Below are 24,430 nucleotides of genomic sequence, written 5' to 3' on the forward strand. Positions count from 1 at the left end.
TGTTCGCGGATTTCGCGATTTTGTTCGCGGATTTCGCGATTTTGTTCGCGGATTTCGCGATTATGTTCGCGGATTTCACGATTATGTTCGCGGATTTGGCAATTTTGTTTGCGGATTTGGCGATTATGTTCGCGGATTTCGCGATTATGTTCGCGGATTTGGCGATTTTGTTCGCGAATTTCGCGATTATGTTCGCGGGTCATTCGGTGACAAGCTTCAAAACCTTCGGCGCGGCGTCCTCACATTAACCCTGTAATGGCTCTCACAAAACTTTAATTGGGTCCGGAAAAGCCCCAGAAGTACCGGACCGGCCAGATGGTCACTCATTCAGATACCACATCCAATCCTACTTTGCTTTAACGTCAATAGTCCGTCGAACACTGGGTGCATTAATTTAACACCCGAGGCTTTCTCTTCCACCTAACCCTTCGAACTCCATTACGTGTGGTCAAACTCACAAAGTTCTCATTCACCTATTTTGAGAATTGGTGCATTCAACATCTTGAGGCATTCTTTGTCACCCTGCGACCCTTAATAAAGCTCCATTATTGTGTGATCAAATCCTCAAATAAATTATTATTAAAGTTATTTATTTTGTACACTGAAGAGATTCGAAGCAAGACCTCCGAAACTCCTAGACACATGATTACCAGAAGAGTCCCGGCATTCTTTGTCACCCAACCCTTAATAAAGCTCCATTATTGTGTGATCAAATCCTCAAATAAATTATTATTAAAGTTATTTATTTTGTACACCGAAGAGATTCGAAGCAAGACCTCCGAAACTCCTAGACACATGATTACCAGAAGAGTCCCCGATGAAAAACAATAGACATTATAGTCAAGCTAATATCATTGTAACCAAATAGGTACCAACAGAAACAAGGCGGGATTCAATTTGAAATTTTGGAACTCATTGGACAAAGATGCTTTGAAGCAACATGAAAACTAGTAATAATATAATTTGGGAGCTAATATGTAGTTATGGGTACCCATATCCCATATCAAAAGTACCCACCTTTCCCATATCAAAAGTACCCAGCCTTTTGAACTGCTTTAACTGAAAATATTGAAAAAGAGGTCATTTTATTGCTGAAAAACAAAATAATTTCTATCAAGCAGAACTTATCTAGGTATAACTTGAAGTGTTTCTCACATAGACAGGTGGATTTTAGGCTTACAACAAACACAAAAGACCCAGAAGCTCTGCAGCCATAAGTACCTATCGAAAGATACCCAATAGGTTGCTCCTTCAATTTTGATAACAAGTAAATTCAGCACTCAAGATGCCGAAAAGTAGCTTCTTCCGGCTTTCTCCAAAAAAGGGTAACAGGTATAACTTGAAGTGTTTCTCACATAGACAGGTGGATTTTAGGCTTAAAACAAACACAAAAGACCCAGAAGTTCTGCAGCCATAAGTACCTATCGAAAGATACCCAATATGTTGCTCCTTCAATTTTGATAACAAGTAAATTCAGCACTCAAGATGCCGAAAAGTAGCTTCTTCCGGCTTTCTCCAAAAAAGGGTAACTACCTATCTAGTCTGGGAACATTGAACAGAGTTACTTTTCTCATTATCCGTTTGAAATTTTGAAAACAACCATCATAGATCATCATTACTCAATGCTCAATTAGGTGCCTATGTACGGATGTACCTACCTGTAAAGGTAATTTGAGCTGTGTGGATTTCATCAGGAAAATCAAAGGATCATTAATAAAGATCTTTTGGACGAGTAATGATTTAAGTTGTATTCGTAGAGATGCCAAAGTCATAACACTCTAATAAGATCTTGTTTGTACCGAGATTAATTACTCCAAGAATCTTAATTTACTGCCCACATCATCAGTATGGATATTCCTGTGTAGACTGTCCATACTGATGGGTAAGTAAGTAGCTACTACATAGGTAACAAATTAGTAAATTACCAGTACGAATCTACTAATCAACCCTAGTAGCGCAGTAAACAGTGGATTCTGGATTCGGAGGTTGGTGGTTCGAGTGAATCTGTAGCTACTACATAGGTAACAAATTAGTAAATTAGCAGTACGAATCTACTAATCAACCCTAGCAGCGCAGTAAACAGTGGATTCTGGATTCGGAGGTTGGTGGTTCGAGTGAATCTTTTTAGTGGATGTGTAAATTTTACCACTATCTAAACCTAGGACATTTATTGCTCTCTCTTCCTTTTCTCTCTCTTCTCTTCTATTCTCTCTCTCTCTCTCTCGTACTTTCATCCACACAACATATTGTAGAACTCAGAACATTATCAGAATATCAAACTTTTCTACAGTCTATCAACTTAATTTTATCTAAGGTTCCAACATTCCTTTTAGGCTTTTACTTGGGAAAACTGCTGGTACCTTGCCTTTTTCGCTGGACTTTCAACCAGCCTCAGTTATCCTTAAAATGCTGAGTGCATCCTTGAATTTCCTACCTTACGTGTTCAATACCGCTCGTCTAGATTCAAACCATGCTGGACTTTGCTTAACATCAGGTCTCGTATTTGTAAGGATTGAGTGAATTCAATGTCGCATTCTAGACTGTGGTATACTCCTTCTTTGATGAATAAACCATAGTATACGAGTGGTTACTTGGTTATCTTTCATCTGTTGATCTGAATTGTTTTGATCACACCTTTAGAAACGGCTACGTCTGAGGCGTATTAATAGGTGATCTTATTATCTAGATTTTCTAGATGTTCCATTGTCGCAGGATTGTTGGGAGAAACACGGACTACAACTAAATGAAACTATATAACTTCCCCCAAAGTGTTCCATATACCTGAGCCACCCAACGCATTGTCCAGGATAAAAGAGCTAAGACGCGGTCCTCGAATAAAAGGACCCAATTCATTCATGAGGCGAAGACAGGACTACTGATTCTTAAAGACATAACTGATTCAACTGATTGTTTCATATACTTTATTTTATTTATTCTACGAATGTAATAATACCAATAATTGGAAATCAACAAAAGAAGAGGGAGATGACAAAAAATACTTTCCACATTGTAAAAAAAAGTTGACAAACAGCTTAGTCACAAATAATGGTAAGATGGTAAGTACATATAATGTAAGTATAGACTTACACGAATTAATTTTTATTTGGGCTTAACATCTTCAAAACTTCCATTTGCAGCAACGTTCTTTTGAATGAGGTGTTTACGGTTTTAATTCACGTCCTTCTCCCCGTCAATTGCAACGTGGCAACCCTCTTGAAACTGTTTTTCCTTTGAAGAAAAAAACTCCAAATCTCTAGAGGATTACTCAAAGGAAAGTTATACATAGGGGTTGTCGATTCTGCTACATTTTTTTCCTTCGTTTTTACCCGACTTGGAATAGGGTCTGTGTTCGTGCATAACGCCAAACACAACTAATTTTCCGCTCTTATTGATTTCAAACAGGCATACGATTTTATTAATATGCGTCTGAAAGGATTTGCTTTCCCTGACAGAAAGGATAAAATGTTTTCATTGTGATTAAAGGATAGAATCGAAGATTATTTCTGCTATTGTTAATTTTGAAGTGCATTATAAAGATGTGAAGAGTATTTTTTTAAACTCAATCCTTTTATTCTTTGTAGGACTTCATTATTTCTTCAGTTTGTTCATGATTTATTTTTTATATCCAACTATTTTTTTCTGTACTTACTCCTTTGATGGGTTTCTGAAAACCTTTAGGATTTATTTTTTAAGTCTGGGACAAAATTTGGGGTATTTCTTTCTCTTGAAGAACAGAATATTTTGGGAAAGCGGATTATTTTGCGAAATAACATTCCGCGATTGCTCCCTCCTGGGGGGAAAGAATATAACCCATCATAGCTAGTAGAGCTGAATTCCCGGTGAGGTTGAGTACCTATTCCGTAAAAGACGAAATACCTTGGGTATTGATTCCAAAAACAATTGCCGCTTTTCTTGGGTAGCGACTAGCGAGTTAAGTCCCGGGTCACCAATCTCGCGTTAAAGTGTGAGCGACTGTGAGCCTTTGAGAACACTCGGAGACCGTGTTCGGACAAGCTCCAAGCATTCTCAGGGACTATACTTCTTTGAGGACCCGCCTGGGTCCCCCTGTGTACATATCGGATTGCTGGATATAGAATTTCACCTCAAATACATACTTATATTTATCTACATGGTTTTACTTATGTTTATGCTGTCATCTGGGTACGAAAAGCTCAGCACTTATGGATCAAAATCTCCCTGTCAAAAGGTACCTATCTTCATAATTTCCCATGTCTCCATAATTCCAAACACCTATCAGTCCTAATATCACCTATCTCCATAATTTCCACCATGATCACATGCAGTACAAGAAAATCGAGTTTAAACCTTCAGGATTGAGTTCCACCTCTTGCTAATTACCATCAATGCCATCATATCCCCAGATTATCATCCTAATAGGAAAGGCACTTTACATTTCGCACCTGTTAACATCCTCGAGTAACTTAATACTTTTTTAGTACCTACCATTACTTTAATATCATTTCAGACAGAATAGTTTTTTTGATATTAAAAAAAATCTTGTGTAAATCTTGGCCGGATTATTTTTTATAGGTTTGTAGATGATAATAAAGAAAGAAGATTCCCTATGATATAATTTCTCATAATTTTATTGAGATCTCGAGGGAGAGGAGAGAGAGAGAGAGAGAGAGAGAGAGAGAGAGAGAAGAACGGGAGGAGGGAGAAACTGATACTTTTTCTGTAAACTGATCTTGATTTTTGTTACAATTCATATCCCTCCCCCTCCCACTCACCATTCTACCTCCCCTCTCCCTCCTCTACTCTGGTACTTCATGGTACGGTGTTTTCTCCCCTCCGAGGGGGAAAAAAAAAATAAATGTGTAGCAATCAACAATAATATAAACGGAAAGGAAAAATAATACACTCAAGGACTTTCCCTATTGTTTCATAATGGAAAATTAGCTTTGCATTTTGCTCTCGAGTATCGAGGTTTATAGGCACCGTTTACATTCAAAGAAGGACAAAAACGGCAATGAAAGAAGTACGTTCACACGATGATCATGATGTTTACAATATGGTTCCTAATTCCTAGACGGAGACTATCTGCTTAGTACCACACGCCAAAAGCCTCCCTAGAGGCTTAGGTGGTGGGACCAAAGCAAGGGTCCCATAGGTACGCTAAGCTTCACGAATCCTATTGTGATTGTTGTAATGAACATTTGGAAGGAAATGTTACCTTACCCACAGAAAGGAATGGTTTCGTCTTTAGTTGAAAGACCCAGAGACTATCAACAAAAGTAACTAGGTACGTTAAATGTAATCTTACAGTTTTAAATAAAATCTGAAGAAAGGCTGAATTGAAACCTGAGTTTAACTTACGTCACACAATCATCCCGCTCATTTGTTTCAAGTTGTACCTACTTGAAAACATCACCAGAAACTTGTTTTCTTCCTCTCAATCCTATTTAAATAGGGCCCAAAATGGGAAATTATGTGTACCAATTTACGAGTCATTTGGCGGAGTTAAAGAGCCTCAAAAGTTAGTTACAAAATTTGACCCATAAATGGTTAAATTGACATTATATACATTGTAAAATCAAACAAAGTTCTCGAACTAAAACCATGTGGAAATGTGATGCACCCATTTAATTTATTATGAACCGATTCATAGTTGGAACTACAGTTTTATATTACAATATTTAAAAAGTATCAAACAACACGAAAAATATTTAGATTATTTAGATTTAGAAGATGCATAAATATTCTATGCCTTGGGATTTGAACTCGCTAATTACCAATTACCTACCAGGTTTGAGCTCTGAGTTACCAAGGCAGGAGCTACAAAGACAATGTCTGTGTTACCGGCAATCTATACAATACCGGAATTATACAGAATACCTAGGTATTCTACAGAATGCTTAGCGTTTTAAGGCAAAGTTTATAATTAAATCGATGCTAATATGATCTCTTCGTTTCTCCCGAGCCTACCCGAACCATTACGATTGATTCTGTAATCGCGCGTTTCAAGTTATTTTATAATTTGCCTGAAACATTGTTTGACATCCTATAAAATGCCTAGGGAAAGAGTGAAATGGGAATAATTTCCCGAATGGCCTGGTCAATTTAGGCTTTCTATAGAATAGCCAGGTATTACACAAAATGCCGGATTACATAGAATGACGGGAACATATGTACTATGTACGTACATACCTTTAAGAAGGTTCAATTTCTCCTCTTCGCTCCACGGAATGTCATTTGGTGTCGTGGGAGTGGCTGGTGTATTATTGAGTAGACTACGTTTCCGTTGTAGTATCTGTCTGGATCTCATCCTACAGGCGAGAGGCATATCTTCCTGAAAGTAAATCACACAATCTGAAGTTTAGCTAGGGGACGTTAAACAGAGAGTAGACTAGCGTCTGTCTGTGAGACTATAAATAGGGAGAAGAACAGCTAATCCTAACCAGCCTAGCCAGGTTTCAAAGGGTTCTCTCTGCTTGAAAAGAAAAAGCACCTCGCGATGGTTGACTGCGGTTCAGGACGAGCCAATTAAACATGGCTAGAGACCATCACCCTGGTGTACGGCTGATAGCAGATGTATTTTCTTTATTTTGTCATCACCTTTCGGCTATAGTTAAAGCCGCTACAACAACAACAACCTGATATGATGCAACACCAAGGGAACTGTAACAGCGAAGGTCTCATCATCCCAAAATCGAAGAGACAAGGAAGATAGGAGAAAGCCAGCCGTTCCAAGAACGAACCTTGTTTTAGGACAAAGTTCGCAGGAGTGGAAAAATGCGTACGTGTTGCAAAAGTGAAGCCAAATTTATGAAGCAATATTTTGAACTTTTTTTGGGGGTGTAATGAAGTAGAGATTTTCGGGTGGTACCTATTAAACAATAGCACTGGTGCATCATATTTAGATTCTTCAGTCTTTACTAGTTGCTACTGAAAATGATGAACCTGGTCCAATTTTAGTCACAAATAAAATAAGAAAGCAAAGTGAACCCCGATTTTTTTTTAATAGGTACCTACATAGGTATCTATTAAAAGTAGGTATTACCGACCACCTAACCACTGAATCGGCTAAGAAGTAGGTACTAAAACTACTAAAAGTAGGTGCTAAAACCGACTAAAGTTACTGACTGTAAGAAACTTATAGTTGGAAGGAAGAGGTAGTTAAGTACCTAATACGTACGTATTTATACGTACGACAGGTTGGTAATAGATACGGTAGATACCCACACCCATGCTTCAGATTAAATTTATTTCTATGCGTGAGAGCAAAGGACAGACAACAATGGAAAATAAGACCTAGCATAATACCCTCTCAGTCTCACAAAGAAGGAGAAGAGGAGAACAAGGAGAGCAAGGGGGAGAAGAAGAAGGAGGAAGAAGAGGAGGTGGAGAAGAAGAAGGAGGAGAAGCAGAAAGAGGAGGAGAAGGAGAAGAAGAAAGAGGAGGAGAACGAGGGGGAGAAGGAGAAGAAGAAGGAGGAGGAGGGACAGTAGTTCATCCCCATTGTGTGAGAAAGAAAGAGCTGTTTCTTTGTGCCAAAATAGACGAACGCAATCTATTCAATTATTCATGGTAATCCTCTCTCTCTCTCAGGGCCGGATTAGCCCCCCGCGGGGCCCGGGGCAGTTTCAAGGCGCGGGGCCCCCAGTTTGGGCTGATCGAACTTAAAATTTTCAGCGCCGCAGGCGAAATTTTTCAAAAAGTAGGTAGATATGTGCATTTTCCTTCGGAGTTTCGCTTGTGTTCAGCTATGAGTAATTTGCTAGACATGCAAAGACAAGGTGTATAATATACATTTACAATATTATTGTAAATTTATTTGCATATTCATACAGTATTTATCCTACAAATATTTGTACATAAAAACATAGTTTTCTTTTTATTAGTGAATGAAAACTTCACATTGTTTAGTTAAACACGGAAAGTAAATGAAATCATTATTAAAAAAAAAAAAAAAAAAAAAAAAAAGAAAAAATATTTAATCATAGTATCCATGTATCAACTTACTTTTAAACATCTTGGTTTTCTAGGAAGGCCGGACTTGCGTCTCGTTCTACTTTTCTGAAAAATAAAAAGAAGAAAATTTCATCAACTTACTTACTTACCGCATGCGAGGGAATTTTATTCCAAAATAACATAGTGTCCCAAGTTCGGGCAGTTTACTTACAGTACTTCTTAATGGAAATCAAAACTTTCAAACTATTTTGCTAAAAATCGATTTTCATCAAGGCCAATCTTAAATAAAAATGCTTGAATTTCTACTGTGTAAGTAATAAAACATTTAACTTACTGCTGGAGGTGTTGTATCTTGAGAAATGACAATATCATCAGGATCTTCATCTAATTCATTGTCATCGGGTAGAATCGTTTCAAACTGCAAAAACAATAAATAAATGAAATAATATGTGTTGCTTAGTTTAGGTCACTGGTCACCAACCTTTCATGTAATGATGTAAATTTTTGGCTCCCATAAGAGATGCTCTCAACTTGTATGACTGTCTGCAAGCTACCAGAGAACCTATTGCAAGCTTCCGGTAGATCATGATTGATGGGTTGGTGTTCCCTGGTAATTACTTAGATGCAAATCGACAGGTTGGTTTTCCCTGGTATTTACCTAGATACATTATGTCTTGAGATAACTTATCAAAATGAAAGTAAAAATAAACTGGGGTTTTACTTTCCTAGGTACCCCAATTAATTCACTTTCCTATATTCCATGACTTGACTTGAACTTGAATGACCAAACTCCAGCTCCATTCACTGTACTAGGTAGCCCATACACCACTAACATTAATAATAGTTTTTATGGTTTATTTATTTATTCAAGAGGTTTTTATAGGGGGAACTAGCACTAGGAAAAGGAATTTTAATTGTGTTAAGCATATTTAAATGCTTGTCACAAACATCGTTCCCCGATTATTTCACCTAGATAAATTTTATGCGAGTGACAGACACCGAAGCGAATACAATAGTCCGTCCCTTATACCTTTTTATTACTATTGTAATAATAAAGGAAGGACGGACTAAAAACCTTAAAAAATAATAGATTTCAACCCTGCTTCTTCTCTCGCCAGAATGTCCGAGTTCCTCAGCGACACCGCGCAACGTATCATCGTATTGAGCATCGTTCACCGCCGCGTCCTACACCGTTTCCACCGCTTCTGTCTCTGGCTAGGCGTACCGCTACATCGGGTCCCGCTCACCAAACCCCAAGACCTGGCGCGTATCATATCCGAGTTCGCGCTCGAGTATCGCACCACGCGCGAGAGAGTGATTCAGACGCGCGAGAAGAAGGCGAGCCACCGCGAACGAAACAAGACTCGCGGCAAGATGATCACGGAGGTAAGAGTGACTTTGAACTTTGCTCCGTAAAACTCACCTGGCAAGTTAAAAAAGGCAGGTGAAATCCCAAGTGTGTACTAACGTTTATAAAGTTTACACCTATTCTGTATCAAATACATAAGACCTTGTTAAGACTGCTGGAGTACAGGGACTTTTCAGTCTCATTCTGGCAGTATAAGGAGGGTATATTCTATTCTTAAGTAGGAGCCAGCTTAGTTAGCTTGATTGGTAGCGCGTCTGCTTAATAAGCGCTAGGCCTCTGGTTCGATTCCCGCCCGCGGCATGAACGGATAATGTTTGTTCCGGGAACGGCTGGCTTTCTCCTATCCTGTCTTTCTTCTCTCTTCGCTTTCAGGGCAGTAAGACCTTGGTTAGTCGATTTTTTCACGATTGAAATTGTCTGCTTTAATGAAGTTTGAGATATTTTATGTTTCATCTGTTTTTGTATCGACTTACAAACTATTTGTATATATTTTAAAAGAAATGTGACTATTTTTTTTTTACACACATTTTTTGTAGACTATTGAAAACAATAGGACCTTGTCTATTTTTCGACCCCATTGAATGAGCCAAAGGTGGAATTTGTGTGTCGCAGAGTTCAAGCCAAAACGTTACTGTGTTAGTTTTCAAGCTGCTTTTGTATTTGTCCAGTGAAAATGTCCCAAATATTTTATGTGTATTTGTCCCATCAAGTTTGGGGAAAAAAAATTCAAGGACTTACTAGAAGTCTCATTTATCCTGGATTCCATTTCTCTAAATATTAAATTAGGGTCTTAAAATCAAACGATTGTAAATCTAATAATTGACCATTTGATTTTAAATCTAATAAACGATCATTTGATCTTAAATCTAATAAAACTCATCATTTGATTTTATTTTTCCAGTGCGAAGAACTCTCAGAACGGGACTGACAGCATAAAAGAACATTAGACACTAATGGTGGATTGCACCATGACTTAATGAGAGATTTGACTAGGGGGATTTTTAATAATCCAAAAAGGAGTTTTTAATGATCCAAACAGGAGTTAAAAAAAACTCCTCCTTTTTGAATCACTAAAAACTCCTTTTTGGATCATTAAAAACTCCTTTTTAAATTATTAAAATATCCCTTTTGGATGATTTAAAAAATCTCCAATTAGTAAAATCTCTGATTAAGTCATTGGTGAAATCCACTATAAATGTTTTGAAATTTAAAAAAAAAAAGTCTCGAAATAATAAAGGCGTTGAAACCCTTTTTTTATGAGAAAAACGAATGAAATTTAACGTAAATTTATTTAAATGTTTTATGAATCAAGTATTTTCCTTGGGAGTTTCGGCTGTGTTCAGCTATGAGTAATTTGCTAGACATGCAAAGAAAAGGTGTATATTGTAAATTTATTTGCAAATTCATACAGTATTTATCCTACAAATATTTGTAAATATTAGAAGAAAGATCAAAAAATAAATAAATAAATAAGTGTAGAAAGAAAACATGTTTTTTTTTTTATTATTGAATGAAAACTTTACATTGTTTCGTTAAACACGGAAAGTAAATGAAATCGTTTATTAAAAAAAAAAAAAAAAAAAAAAAAAAAATATAGGGAAGACATTGAAAAAATTTTATGTAATGATGTAAATTTTTGGCTCCCATAAGAGATGCTCTCAACTTGTGTGACTGTGTGGAAGCTGCGAGCTACCAGAAAACCTATTGCAAGCTTCCGGTAGATCATGATTGATGGGTTGGTGGTCCCTGGTAATTACTTAGATACAAATCGACAGGTTGGTTTTCCCTGGTATTTACCTAGATACATTATGTCTTGAGATAAATTATCAAAGTGTAAGTAAAAATAAACTGGGGTTTTATTTTCCTAGGTACTTTTATGACTTGACTTAAACTTGAACAACCAAACTCCAGATCCATTCACTGCACTACCAGATCCATTCACTGCACTAGGTAACCCATACACCACTAACATTTATAATGGTTTTTGCTGTTTATTTATTTATTCAAGAGGTTTTTATAGGGGGAACTAACACTAACTGCTAAGGTTATATTGTCCCAAAAGCAAAGAGAGAAGAAAGATAGGATAGGAGAAAGCCAGCTTTTCCAAGAACAGATCTCATCAGTTCAGGATAAAATCCACCCAAGGCAAGAATTGAACCCATGACCCAGCACTTACAAAGCAGATGTACTACCCTTCAAGATAATTAGGCTGGTGAATTGACACCTAAGTGCAATTTGAGAGCCTGTACATTATTCATAAATATGGACCTTTGAAAGTACACTTTTTATTCATACTCACAAATTCATCTTCTTCTTTAACAGGGTACGAGTTAGCATTGTTGGTTAGTGATGTATTTTGATCACTTCTGGTGACAGGATAGGGTACTTTGAAAACATGATCATCAGATTGTGATGGAGAAGTTGAGCTTGGTTCAAGATTGTTCATGGATTCACTCGTACCCTCATCCTGAAATAAATTAAATAGGTAGATACCTAAGTAATAGACAAAGAAAAAGAAAAAAAAAAAAGAATGGGAACTAGCACTAACTGCTAAGGTCATAATTTGGATAATTTTGGATAATTTATTTATTGTTCCATATACATTATACATAAATTACTTAGAACATATAAGTACCTATATATATATAAAAAAAAAAAAAAATCTCTTCTGAGAACAGACCCCATCTGTTCAGGAAAACATGTCCCAAAGCCGCCCTGGTGTGTATGCTCTGAACCAGTTCGCTCCGCTCGGTTAGATATTCTGGTTCCAAAGCATACTCAATGTCACCCAGGAACGTGGTCCACCATTGGAAATCTTCGTCCGAGCTGAACAGAGATGTCTCCGGTTTGAGACGATTGCGGCGGAAAGTGACCGCTACGTCGCGCGTGGCATCGGATGCACGACGCGCAATGTAACTGAAAACACATTTTGAATGACAAACTTTTTTTCAAACATTAATCGCCAGCCTAGTTAGCTTAGTTCGTAGAGCGTCTGCCTTGTAAGCGCCAGGCTGCAGGTTCGATTCCCGCCCGGGGCGGATTTTATCCTGAAAGGGTAATGTTCGTCCTCGGAAGGGCTTGCTTTCTCTTATCCTGTCTTCCTTCTCTCTTCGATTTCGGGGCGATAAGACCTTAGCAGTTACAGTTCTCCCTGTCAAACCTCATAATAATAATAATAATAATAGAACCAAGGGATCCCAAAGGCTTAAGGGATCCCAAAATCTACAAAATTAACTTTTTTTTTACTGTATGCAATATTTTTGCAATCAAACAAACGGAGATAACTGTTTTGAGTTGTGGAGGAACAAAATACCAAGGTACAATTTGTGGTTTTAAACTCGGAACCGATATATTGTTCATGTACCTGCACCTAGCCAAACTAAAGCCCTATACCTACCTGTATCACCTACACTTGTCTTTTTAAAACTATCATACTTACATCATAACAAAATGTCATCAGGAAGTCATCATTATTAGTGACAACGATTGGTTCAGCCTTCTGTGGTTTCTCAGATAATAAACCATGTAATATATTAGATTCATTTTCACCAAAGATTTGTTTTGCGTCCTTACTGCAAGAAGGTTCATCAGAGAACTGGAAAAGTAAGAAGAAAAGTATTTAATGCTACGTGAAAAACCAGAAAAAAAGGAATATAATTTTTCTTGAATTGAGAATCACCAATATTTTTTTAGCTCTTAACAGCCCTGTTAACTAACAGCCTGTTAGATTCCATTTTATTTTATTTTTATTATTATTATTTTTTTTAAAATATTTATTTAACAATGTATTTTACAGAACCATTTTATTAGTATGAGCTTAAACTAGAACTCTAGGTAATACATTGTTAGATATATACTTAGTAAGTACCTACCTACTTATCTTTCAATTGTGTTAACATCCTTCAATTTTATTGTGTTGAGATCCTTCAATTGTGTGTTGTGTGTGTTAAGATCCTTCTTAAATGTACGTGTTTCCGATTTTGGTTTCCAAGTCAAGATGTCATTCTGTGACACTATACCTATCTAGATGTAGGTGTAGTCGCTGTAGCAAAAAAAAAAAAAATGTGTGTTGGCACATCCGATTTTATCAGTGACGTGTTTTTCCACCTCTATCAAATGGAGGTGGAAAAATGAACTGGCATACCAAAAGGTGGGTCCTCCTCAAAGACTATCTACACTTTTTTGAACAGGGAAAGGAGCCTAATAGGTATTGTTTCTAAAAGAATACCGTCTCGAAGTAATGCAATGCAGCTCCGAGACGGCTTCTTCATATCTTCATTTGAAAAAAAGGAGAAAAATTAAAAGAGGTATTGTGTTTCTGGCCTTCCAAGGAGTTTTAAACCCTCACATCCTTCTAACACCATGAGATTTCTCAGACACGGAGACAATCAAATCTCCGCGTCAAAAGATATTTTGATCGAACTCTATTATTAGTTTACTTCCCCTGATTTAGGGTGTTGAAATGCTAATTTATGGTGTCGAATTGCCCGATATAGAGTTCAACATTAGAGTTCCGGAACCCAGTCACTCGATTGGGCTGCTGGCACCCTAGTTTTTTTCTCAGTGTAGTACCGCCAAAACCGATGTAGGATCATCCTCCACTGATGAGATTATCCTCAGAACACGTCCTCAAATGAAAATGTACGCACACTTCCAAAAAGTAACGTACAGATACCTATGTATCTTACCTATTGAATCAAAAGTCGAAGATATAAAGTCGCTCTCTTGACTTCGTATGTCACTTGGATTCAAGTACTCAAGTGAGTCAAATCGAGGTTAGAGTGGGAGTCATTTGGACCCAAGTGATAAACAAGTGCGTGGAAAAGTAAGATACTTGCCTAGGGCCTACCTACTTACTTGTCCGTCCTGCTGACTACATACAAATACATATAGCTTACTACCAGTTTGCCGCTTACAAACAGTGTTTACTTAAACCAACTGTATTTCTATCTTGCCAGTTTCACTTCGCCGCTTTTAAACCGACTGTCCTACCCGATAAAGGATTGTGGTTTCTGGTTGGGATATATCCAATCACTTAATTGAAGACTCGGTAACTTTGTGAATCAAATCAAATCAAATCTCAAATTCTTTGTGGTAAAGCAGAGCTTTTTCACAACTTTAGTGGATATCACAACATTACTAAGTGCCTCCTTTGCAATCAATTTCCATAATATTTCAATAATCTTTTTACACTGGTAATGCAGCCCCTGGTCGCTACTCGATTAAAGTAGCTACTCAATTGTCCTCACGAGGCTGAGTGCACTCCGAACTCCAAAGACAGAGCCGAAAAAAACCTCGGCCCCGCCGGGAATCGAACCCGGACCTCCTGCGTGCAAGCCTAGAGTGATACCCACTTGGCCACGGAGGCTACTCGGTAACTTTGAGAATTCAGGATAAAATCCACCCTAGGCAAGAATTGAACCCATGACCCAGCACTTACAAAGCAGATGTGCTACCCTTCAAGATAATTTGAAGCTTAAGTGTGACTTGAGAGCCTGTATATTATTCATAAATATGGGCCTTTGAAAGTACACTTTTTATTCATACTCACAAATTCAACTTCTTCTTTAACAGGGTACGAGTTAGCATTGTTGGTTAGTGATGTGTTTTGATCACTTCTGGTAACAGGATAGGGTACTTTGAAAACATGATCATCAGATTGTGATGGAGAAGTTGAGCTTGGTTCAAGATTGTGCATGGATTCACTCGTACCCTCATCCTGAAATAAATTAAATAGGTAGATACCTAAGTAATAGACAAAGAAAAAGAAAAAAAAAAAAGAAAAAGAAAAATATAGAACCAAGGGGGCCCAAAGGCTTAAGGGGTTCCAAAATTAACTTTTTTTTTACTGTATGCAATATTTTTGCAATCAAACAAACGGAGATAACTGTTTTGAGTTGTGGAGGAACAAAATAACAAGGTACACTTTGTGGTTTTAAACTCGGAACCAATATATTGTTCATGCACATGCACCTCTAGCCAAACTAAAGTCCTATACCTACCTGTATCACCTACACTTGTCTTTCTAAAACTATCATACTTACATCATAACAAAATGTCATCAGGAAGTCATCATTATTAGTGACAACAATTGGTTCAGCCTTCTGTGGTTTCTCAGATAATAAACCATGCAATATATTAGATTCATTTTTGTCAAAGATTTGTTCTGTGTCCTTACTGCAAGAAGGTTCATCAGAGAGCTGGAAAAGTAAGAAAAAAGTATTTAATGCTACATGTAAGTATTTAATGCTACATGAAAAATCAGAAGAAAAGGAACATGATTTTTCTAGAATTGAGAATCACCAATATTTTTTCAGCTTTTAACAGCCCTGTTAACTAACAGCCTGTTAGGTTCCATTTGATTTTTTTTTTTTTTTTTTTAACATTTTTTTAACATTGTATTTGAACCATTTTATTAGTATGAGCTTAACAGGGCTGTCAAGCTAACAGGCTGTTGCAATTTAAAAAGCAAGTTATTGATACCCACAACTCACTAACCTGTTAAGGACAAATTAACCAGTTCTTTGACATTATTGCTTCAGGACTCACCGTTCCTTCATTGAGATTTTTTGGGGTTCGGATCCTCAACATCTTGCAATTTTCAAGAGCCCACTACTATCAAGAAGACCAGGATCTCTGCAAGAACAGCATCAAGAGCCACTTAAATGAAAGATTGTCAATATCACAAAACCAACATATCCACAGGAAAACAAGTAGAGTCAGTAGAGTGTAGAGTTCACTGATTCACTGCTCACTTTTCACTATTTTGTAGAAAATGTTGAAATAATGAAATTATAAAAATTCAAAATTTTCGCGGGGCATAAAGTGATGACGTCATCTTTCAAGGAGGTTGGGAAGGAGCGGAAAAATGTGTACGTGTTTCAAAAGTGAAGCCAAATTTATGAAGCAATATTTTGGGTATACCTAAAAAACTGATTACAAAAAACTCAACTGATTGGCCTGGAGTGCGAAAATTAGCTGACTGACCATAAGGCCATATGCAAAACGGCGGTTTACATCGTTTGGCAAAAGAAAATTTCGGAAAAGTCATACCATTTTCCAGTAGTACAGGAAAAACCACTTTCGGGATCATAAAACTCAACTGATTGGCAATAAGGAGTACGATTCCTGTACTACTGGAAAATGGTACGACTTTTTCGAAATTTTCTTTCACCAAACGATGTAAACCGCTGTTTTGCATATTGCCTAGAGGTCAGTCAGCTAATTTTCGTACTCCTTATTGCCAATCAGTTGAGTTTTCTGATCCCGAAAGTGATAGTTTTTCCTGTACTACTGGAAAATGGTACGACTTTTCCGAAATTTTCTTTCGCCAAACGATGTAAACCGCCGTTTTGCATATTGCCGTGGTCAGTCAGCTCATTTTCGTACTCCTTATGGCCAATCAGTTGAATTTTGTGTAATCAGTTTTTTAGGTATACCCCAATATTTTGAACTTTTTTGGGGGGTGTAATGAAGTAGAGATTTTCGGGTGGTACCTATTATACAATAGCACTGGTGCATCATAATTATTTAGATTCTTCAGTCTTTACTAGTCGCTACTGAAAATGATGAACCTGGTCCAATTTTAGTCACAAATAAAATAAGAAAGCAAAGTGGACCCCGATTTTTTTTTATTATTATTTTTTTTATACCTACATAGGTATAAAAAGTATTACCTACCTACCACCTAACCACATCTGGGTCACATCCTGAGAAGAGATTGTCTGCAGAGAAGAATCATGGAAGGAGAGCTGAGACTGCTGAGAGGAAAGAGATCAATAGGAAGAAAGAGGTTTGGAATGCTGAGAGATGTGCTGAATGGAAGAACGTTTGAACAAATGAAGGAGGACGCCCAAAAGTGAAGAACGTCGTGTTGAAACCTGTCCTGGGACAGATCTATATCTATTTATACCACCTAACCGCTGAACCGGCTAAAAAGTACTAAAAGTAGGTGCTAAAACCGACTAAAGTAAGAAACTTGAAACTGGAAGGAAGATGTAGTTAAGTAGGTACGTACGTATTTACGTACGACAGGTTGGTAATAGATACGGTAGATACCCACACCCATGCTTCAGATTTATTTCTATGCGTGAGAGCAAAGCAAAGACAGACAATGGAAAATAAGACCTAACATAATACCCTCTCAGTCTCACAAAGAAGGAGAAGAGGAGAAGGAGGAGAGCAACGGGGGAGAAGAAGAAGGAGGAGGAAGAGGAGGTGGAGAAGAAGAAGAAGGGGGAGAAGTAGAAAGAGGAGGAGAAGGAGGAGAGCAAGGGGGGAGAAGAAGAAGGAGGAAGAAGAGGAGGTGGAGGAGAAGAAGAAGGGGAGAAGCAGAAAGAGGAGGAGAACGAGAAAGAGGAGAACGAGGGGGAAAAGGAGAAGAAGAAGAAGGAGGAGGAGGGACAGTAGTTCATCCCCATTGTGTGAGAAAGAAAGAGCTGTTTCTTTGTGCCAAAATAGACGAACGCAATTAAACAACACGAAAAATATTTAGATTATTTAGATTTTGAAGATGCATAAACATTCTATGCCTTGGATTTGAACTCGCTACCTCCCAATTACCTACCAGGTTTGAGCTCTGAGTTACCAAGGCAGGAGCTACAAATACAAAGACAATGTCTGTGTTACCGGCAATCTGTACAATACCGGAATTATACAGAATACCTAGGTATTCTACAGAATGCTTAGCGTTTTTAGGCAAAGTTTATAATTAAATCGATGGTAATATGATCTCTTCGTTTCTCCCGAGCCTACCCGAACCATTACGACTGATTCTGTAATCGCGCGTTTCAAATTATTCTATGATTTGCCTGAAACATTGTTTGGCATCCTATAAAATGCCTAGGGAAAGTGTGAAATGGGAATAATTTCCCGAATGGCCTGGTCAATTTAGGCTTTCTATAGAATACCCAGGCATTACACAGAATGCCGGATTACATAGAATGACAGGAACATATGTACTAAATACGTTTTCTCCTATACCTTTAAGAAGATTCAATTTCTCCTCTTCGCTCCACGGAATGTCATTTGGTGTCGTGGGAGTGGCTGGTGTATTATTGAGTAGATTTCGTTTCCGTTGTAGTATCTGTCTGGATCTCATCCTACAAGCGAGAGGCATATCTTCCTGAAAGTAAATCACACAACCTGAAGTTTAGCTAGGGGACGTTAAACAGAGACTAGCGTCTGTCTGTGGGACTATAAATAGGGAGAAGAACAGCTAATCCTAACCAGCCTAGCCAGGTTTCAAAGGGTTCTCTCTGCTTGAAAAGAAAAAGCACCTCTCTCTCTATTATACTTAGGTATGTAGATAAGTAGGTAGAGGTACCTACTTACTGCGGGATTTTCAACGTCAAACCCTTTCAAAAGGTCTAGAACTCTAGGTAATACATTGTTAGATATGTACCTAGTAAGTACCTACCTACTTATCTTTCAATTGTGTTAAGATCCTTCAATTGTGTTGAGATCCTTCAACTGTGCTGAGATCCTTCAATTGTGTGTTGTGTGTGTTAAGATCCTTCTTAAATGTACGTCTTTCCGATTTTGGTTTCCAAGTCAAGATGTCATTCTGTGACACTATATCTATGTAGGTATAGTTGTAGTCGCTGTAGCAAAAAAAAAAAAATGTGTTGGCACATCCGATTTTATCAGTGACGTGTTCTTCCACCTCTATCAAATACCCAGAGGTGGAAAAATGAACTGGCATACCAAAAGGTGGGTCCTCTTCAAAGACTAGCTACACTTTTTTGAACAGGGAAAGGAGCCTAGGTATTGTTTCTAAAAGAATATACCGTCTCGAAGTAATGCAATGCAGCTCCGAGACGGCTTCTTCATTTGAAAAAAAAGGAGAAAAATTAAAAGAGGTACCTATTGTTTCTAGCCTTCCAAGGAGTTTTAAACCCTCACATCCTTCTAACACCATGAGATTTCTCAGACACGGACACAATCAAATCTCCGCGACAAAAGATATTTTGGTCGAACTCTATTATTAGTTTACTTCCCCTGATTTAGGGTGTTGAAATGCTAATTTATAGTGTCGAATTGCCCGATATAGAGTTCAATATTAGAGTTTCGGAACCCAGTCACTCGATTGGGCTGCTGGCACCCTAGTTTTTTTCTCAGTGTAGTACCTACCGCCAAAACCGATGTAGGACCATCTTCCACTGATGAGATTATCCTCAGAACACGTCCTCAAATGAAAATGTACGCACACTTCCAAAAGTAACGTACAGATACCTATGTATCTTACCTATTGAATCAAAAGTAGAAGATATAAAGTCGCTCTCTTGACTTCGTATGTCACTTGGATTCAAGAGCTCAAGTGAGTCCAATCGAGGTTAGAGTCGGAGTCATTTGGACTCAAGTGATAAACCAGTGCGCGGAAAAGTAAGATACTTGCCTAGGGCCTACCTACTTACTTGTCCGTCCTGCTGACTACATACATATTTATAGCTTACTACCAGTTCGCCGCTTACAAACAGTGTTTACTTAAACCAACAGAACTCTATTTCCCTCTTGCCAGTTTCACTTCACCGCTTGAGAGCCGTTCTTAAACCGACTGTATCCTACCCGATAAAGGATTGTGGTTTCTGGTTGGGATTTATCCAACCACTTAATTGAAGACTCGGTAACTTTGTGAATCAAATCAAATCTCAAATTCTTTGTGGTAAAGCAGAGCTTTTTCACTACTTTAGTGGATATCACAACAGTACTAAGTGCCTCCTTTGCAATCAATTTCCATAATTTCAATAATCTTTTTACACTGGTAATGTGGTAATGCTGGCCCTGGTCGCTACTCGATTAAAGTAGCTACTCAGTTGTCCTCACGAGGCTGAGTACACTCTAAACTCCAAGCACAGAGCCGAAAAAAACCTCGGCCCCGCCGGGAATCGAACCCGGACCTCCTGCGCGCAAGCCTAGTGTGATACCCACTATTATTCCCGACAAAAGAGACAATGAGGGCAAATGGAAAAAGTTTTTAAACTTGTTAATTTTCTTTTCTTCTAAAACTGGGTAACTTTCTAATTTTCTACTTCGTCTAATATTCACAGGGACTTCAAGTAGACACCAAAGTTTTACTGGGTGACACACTATCTGCCAGAAACAGCAAAATGCACCAATTCCTGATGGTTCACCATAGAGCAACGTTACGCGTGGTTGCTATTCGGTTGGGTGACCTCTGTCCGTTCCCAGCCTCACTCAGGCTGCTTGAGTTTAATGTGCCGAAGATTTTTATATTTGGCACTTTTTCAAACTTACCTGCGACTAGTAATAATTTGGCACACTTGGTTCGGCCTTGGATAGCAGCCTTCATGAGAGGGGTGAAGCCCAAATCATTTCTAGCATCGATCGCGGCGTTTGTCCCGGCAGGACGGGGGAGCTCGCACACAGGGCGGCTGATGTGAGTTGTGTCACCAGAGAGAAGGCTGAATCGTTGGAGAGAGGGTTGGAGGACGTTCGGAACGCTTTCTTCAGTTTGCTCTTGAGACCGCCAGAGTGACATTGGGTCTGGTAGAAGCTGATGGAGGGCGGCTGGAGCTTTCCGTTCACGAGGTGAGGCATAAGGTCTGTCTCGGAGCCCCACTTACCCACGTGTGTTGACCGCTCGAGGAGCTTGTTACGAGCCAACTTCTCGATGACGTCAGCACACACGTAGCGGCCGCAGAACCGGGCCCACTGCTCGGCCCTTAGCCCTCGGCCTGTGTCTCGCATTGTGGGGGAGGCTCCTGGAACAAATGGAAATAAAGTTCCCCGTTCCTACGGCTCCCTGTTCACGGCATCCGAAAATCAACCGGGTGTTTCTGGTGTTTCTCGAGAATACAAACATAAGTTTTCCTGCCCCAAAGTTTAGCTGAGAAAAAAAGTTTCCACAGAACGAGGTGGTAAAAGAAAGTTGAGAATATTGCTTTGGATTTTTAGAAGATGAACACCTAACTGGATTTGAACTTTTCGGGAAAAGTGTTCTTTTAAATTTGTTGACCATTCCCCTCCCGACTTGTAAACAGCGCGCTTTCTCTGTTTTTGTGCTCAGATTTTGCCAGTTTTTTATTGGTTTTTGTGAGTTTTTACCCCAAAGTTTAGCTGAGAAAAAAAGTTTCCATAGAACGAGGTGGTAAAAGAAAGTTGAAAATATTGCTTTGGATTTTTAGAAGATGAACACCTAACTGGATTTGAACTTTTCGGGAAAAGTGTTCTTTTAAATTTGTTGAGATAAATTTTTATTGTCCCATAATGAAGTAATGAGTAGTGTCTCCTCTTGTGGGGACATAGGAAAAGCAGACCAACCTTTCAGTAACCTTCCATTCTAAACTTTGAATAGCCTGGTTAGTTTGGAGGGTAGCGCGTCTGCCTTGTAATTACTAGGTTGCGGGTTCGATACCCACCCGGGACGGATTTTACCTAAACAGATAAATAAGCTTCATTCTCGGAACGGCTGGCTTTCTCTTATATCCTATTCTGTCTTCCTTCTCTCTTCGCTTTCGGAACGATAAGATCTTACCAGTTACAATTCCCTGTATCAAAACTTTTTTAAAGGTAAAAACCACTCACAAAGGATATAGAGGGGTAAAGTATGATCCATTTTCCATAAGGTTCGACATTTGGTATTCTTATCTTAAAATCTACATTCTCTGGACAAATGGAAACGACCGCCCACAACCCTAAAATGTTAGATTTTATGACAAGGTCTATTTTAACTATTGGGTAGTATTCGAAAAAGTGAAGTCATATTCGTTTTCCATTAATCCCAATATCCAACCAACTTTACAGGTACAACCGCTCAGAACTAGTCTTGAAACCAACTCCATCACACCCGTAGAAACCCTCAGCCATGATCTCGCGTCTACTAGTGGTTTGTCTAGTGGGGTGGTACTTCTTCGGGCCCACCTGGTGCTGTCTAATCAACAACTGTCCGGCAGGTGGAAAGCGGTCTGCCCTGATGGCACTGGAGGAGCGACGGCAATCTCACCAGAAGCGGGCCAAGCTCTGGAACGACAGAAAGGTAAGTGGCTTTCGCTGAACGAAGTTTAGCCAGCCTAGTTAGCTTAGTTGGTAGTGCGTCTGCCTTGTAAGCGCTAGGCCGCGGGTTCGAACGACATTTGTGAAAGCATTTATGCTTAACGCATTTTCTCTTCCTCTTATTTTTATTGTCCATTTCTATCGAAAGTCATAAATTGGGACCGGGGTTGTGTTTTTGTTCCATTCCAGATTATATCGTGCAATGCGTGGGGTGCCGAGGGGGTGTGTGTGGGCCCCCTCTGTTGCGACCCGTCAAGAAGTGAGGGTGACCCAGGCTCAAAATGTGGCGTAGACTACAAGACCTGTGGTTCTAGCCGGGAAGTAATGGAGGAATATGCCCTGTGTCTATCAAAGGGACTGGCTTGCGATTTGAATACACTAAAGTGCTGTAACATGTACGGTAAGTTACCACTGGCTAGCCATTCACTATCAGGCGTACCTGTCAGGTCTACCTGAAACTGAGTAGCTGGAAGTCAAAGATGAATCAGGTCCGAGGACCTACCTACTTGTTAGGATAATTGGACATCTTGCTCCAAGTGGCAGTCGAAATCTCAAAATAAATAAATTTATAATAATAAAATAAAAATGAAATAATTATTGAGAATAATAAATTATGGTTAGGTTAGGTCTTTCTGGGGGATAAGACCTTTAGAAACAAGGAAAATATGTAATAAAAAAAAAAACTATCGATAGTTTTTTTTTTATTACATATTTTCCTTGTTTCTAAAGGTCTTATCCCCCAAAAAGACCTAACCTAATAGAAATCCCGGAAAATACCTAATTGAACGTAAAATTCCAAGCACCGTATGGGATTCGAACCCGCGACCTCCTGATTATCATGCGAGCGCATGACCACTGAGTACACGAAACATTCAAACATAAACAAATCCCATCTCTGACCTTTTTACGTCAGTCCTTGATTTCGAAAGGCATAAAAAAAACTCACAAAATGAAATGCCCTCGGGAGCAACTCATCTATTTGAGAAGTCCTTAGGGATAAAACGCTCTGCTTTTTTTCACACCTACTCGGTATAACTTTGTGAAGGTCCATTTTAACTAATGGTAGTATCCAAAAAAGTGAAGTATTCCTTTTCCATACATCCCAATATCCAACCAACTTTACAGGTACAACCGCTTAGATATAGTCTTGAAACCAACTCCATCACACCCGTAGAAACCCCGTCTCAGCCATGATCTCGCGTCTACTAGTGGTTTGTCTAGTGGGGTGGTACTTCTTCGGGTCCACCTGGTGCTGTCTAATCAACAATTGTCCGACAGGTGGAAAGCGGTCTGCCCTGATGGCACTGGAGGAGCGACGGCAATCTCACCAGAAGAGGGCCAAGCTCTGGAACGACAGAAACGTAAGTGACTTTCGCTGAACGAAGTTTAGCCAGCCTAGTTAGGTTAGTTGGTAGTGCGTCTGCCTTGTAAGCGCTAGGCCGCGGTTTCGAACGACATTTGTGAAAGCATTTATGCTTAACGCAATTAAAATTCCTTTTATTTTTATTGTCCATTTCTATCGAAAGTCACAAATTGGGGCCGGGGTTGTGTTTTTCTTCCATTCCAGATTATATCGTGCAATGCGTGGGGTGCCGAGGGGGTGTGTGTGGGCCCCCTCTGTTGCGACCCGTCAAGAAGTGAGGGTGACCCAGGCTCAAAATGTGGCGTAGACTACAAGACCTGTGGTTCTAGTCGGGAAGTAATGGAGGAATATGCCCTGTGTCTATCAAAGGGACTGGCTTGCGATTTGAATACACTCAAGTGCTGTAACATGTACGGTAAGTTACCACTGATGTTTTCTCAGGCTAGCCATTCACTATCAGAATATCAGGTGTACCTGTCAGGTCTACATGAAACTGAGTAGCTGGAAGTCAAAGATGAATCAGGTCCGAGGACCTACTTGTTAGGATAATTTTATTGGACATCTTGCTCCAAGTGGCAGTCGAAATCTCAAAATAAATAAATTTATAATAATAAAATAAAAATGAAATAATTATTGAGAATAATTATGGTTAGGTTAGGTCTTTTTGGGGGATAAGACCTTTAGAAACAAGGAAAATATGTAATAAAAAAAAAACTATCGATAGTTTTTTTTTTTTTTTTTTAACTACCTAT

General features: G+C 38.8%; 2 protein-coding genes across 5 annotated transcripts in view; both read left to right on the forward strand.

Annotated features, from left to right (window-relative positions):
• LOC103506412 (FH1/FH2 domain-containing protein 3-like) overlaps positions 1–9,348 on the forward strand; it is a gene marked incomplete at its 5' end in the record, with an annotated part of 39,462 nt that extends 30,114 nt beyond the window's left edge. Inside the window, one exon of the mRNA XM_026821468.1 lies at positions 9,051–9,348. Within this exon, the coding sequence (XP_026677269.1) occupies positions 9,051–9,348 (298 nt within the window). The remainder of the gene's footprint in view (positions 1–9,050) is intronic.
• A 4,708-nt stretch (positions 9,349–14,056) lies between these two features.
• The window catches only part of LOC113466248 (isotocin-neurophysin IT 1-like), a 25,553-nt gene continuing 15,179 nt past the window's right edge, over positions 14,057–24,430 (forward strand). The window contains exons 1-3 of one of the 4 annotated variants that reach the window (XM_026821472.1): positions 14,057–14,126; positions 22,067–22,298; positions 22,505–22,715. In XM_026821472.1, the coding sequence (XP_026677273.1) occupies positions 22,128–22,298; positions 22,505–22,715 (382 nt within the window). In that variant the 5' untranslated portion in view covers positions 14,057–14,126; positions 22,067–22,127. Of the gene's footprint in view, positions 14,127–19,600; positions 19,685–22,066; positions 22,299–22,504; positions 22,716–23,440; positions 23,677–23,882; positions 24,094–24,430 lie in introns of those variants that run through there. The other 3 variants (XM_026821474.1, XM_026821471.1, XM_026821473.1) reach the window with 3 other exon arrangements.

This window comes from Diaphorina citri, unplaced genomic scaffold, assembly GCF_000475195.1.
Source record: "Diaphorina citri unplaced genomic scaffold, Diaci psyllid genome assembly version 1.1 scaffold234, whole genome shotgun sequence".
Lineage (NCBI taxonomy): Eukaryota > Metazoa > Arthropoda > Insecta > Hemiptera > Psyllidae > Diaphorina > Diaphorina citri.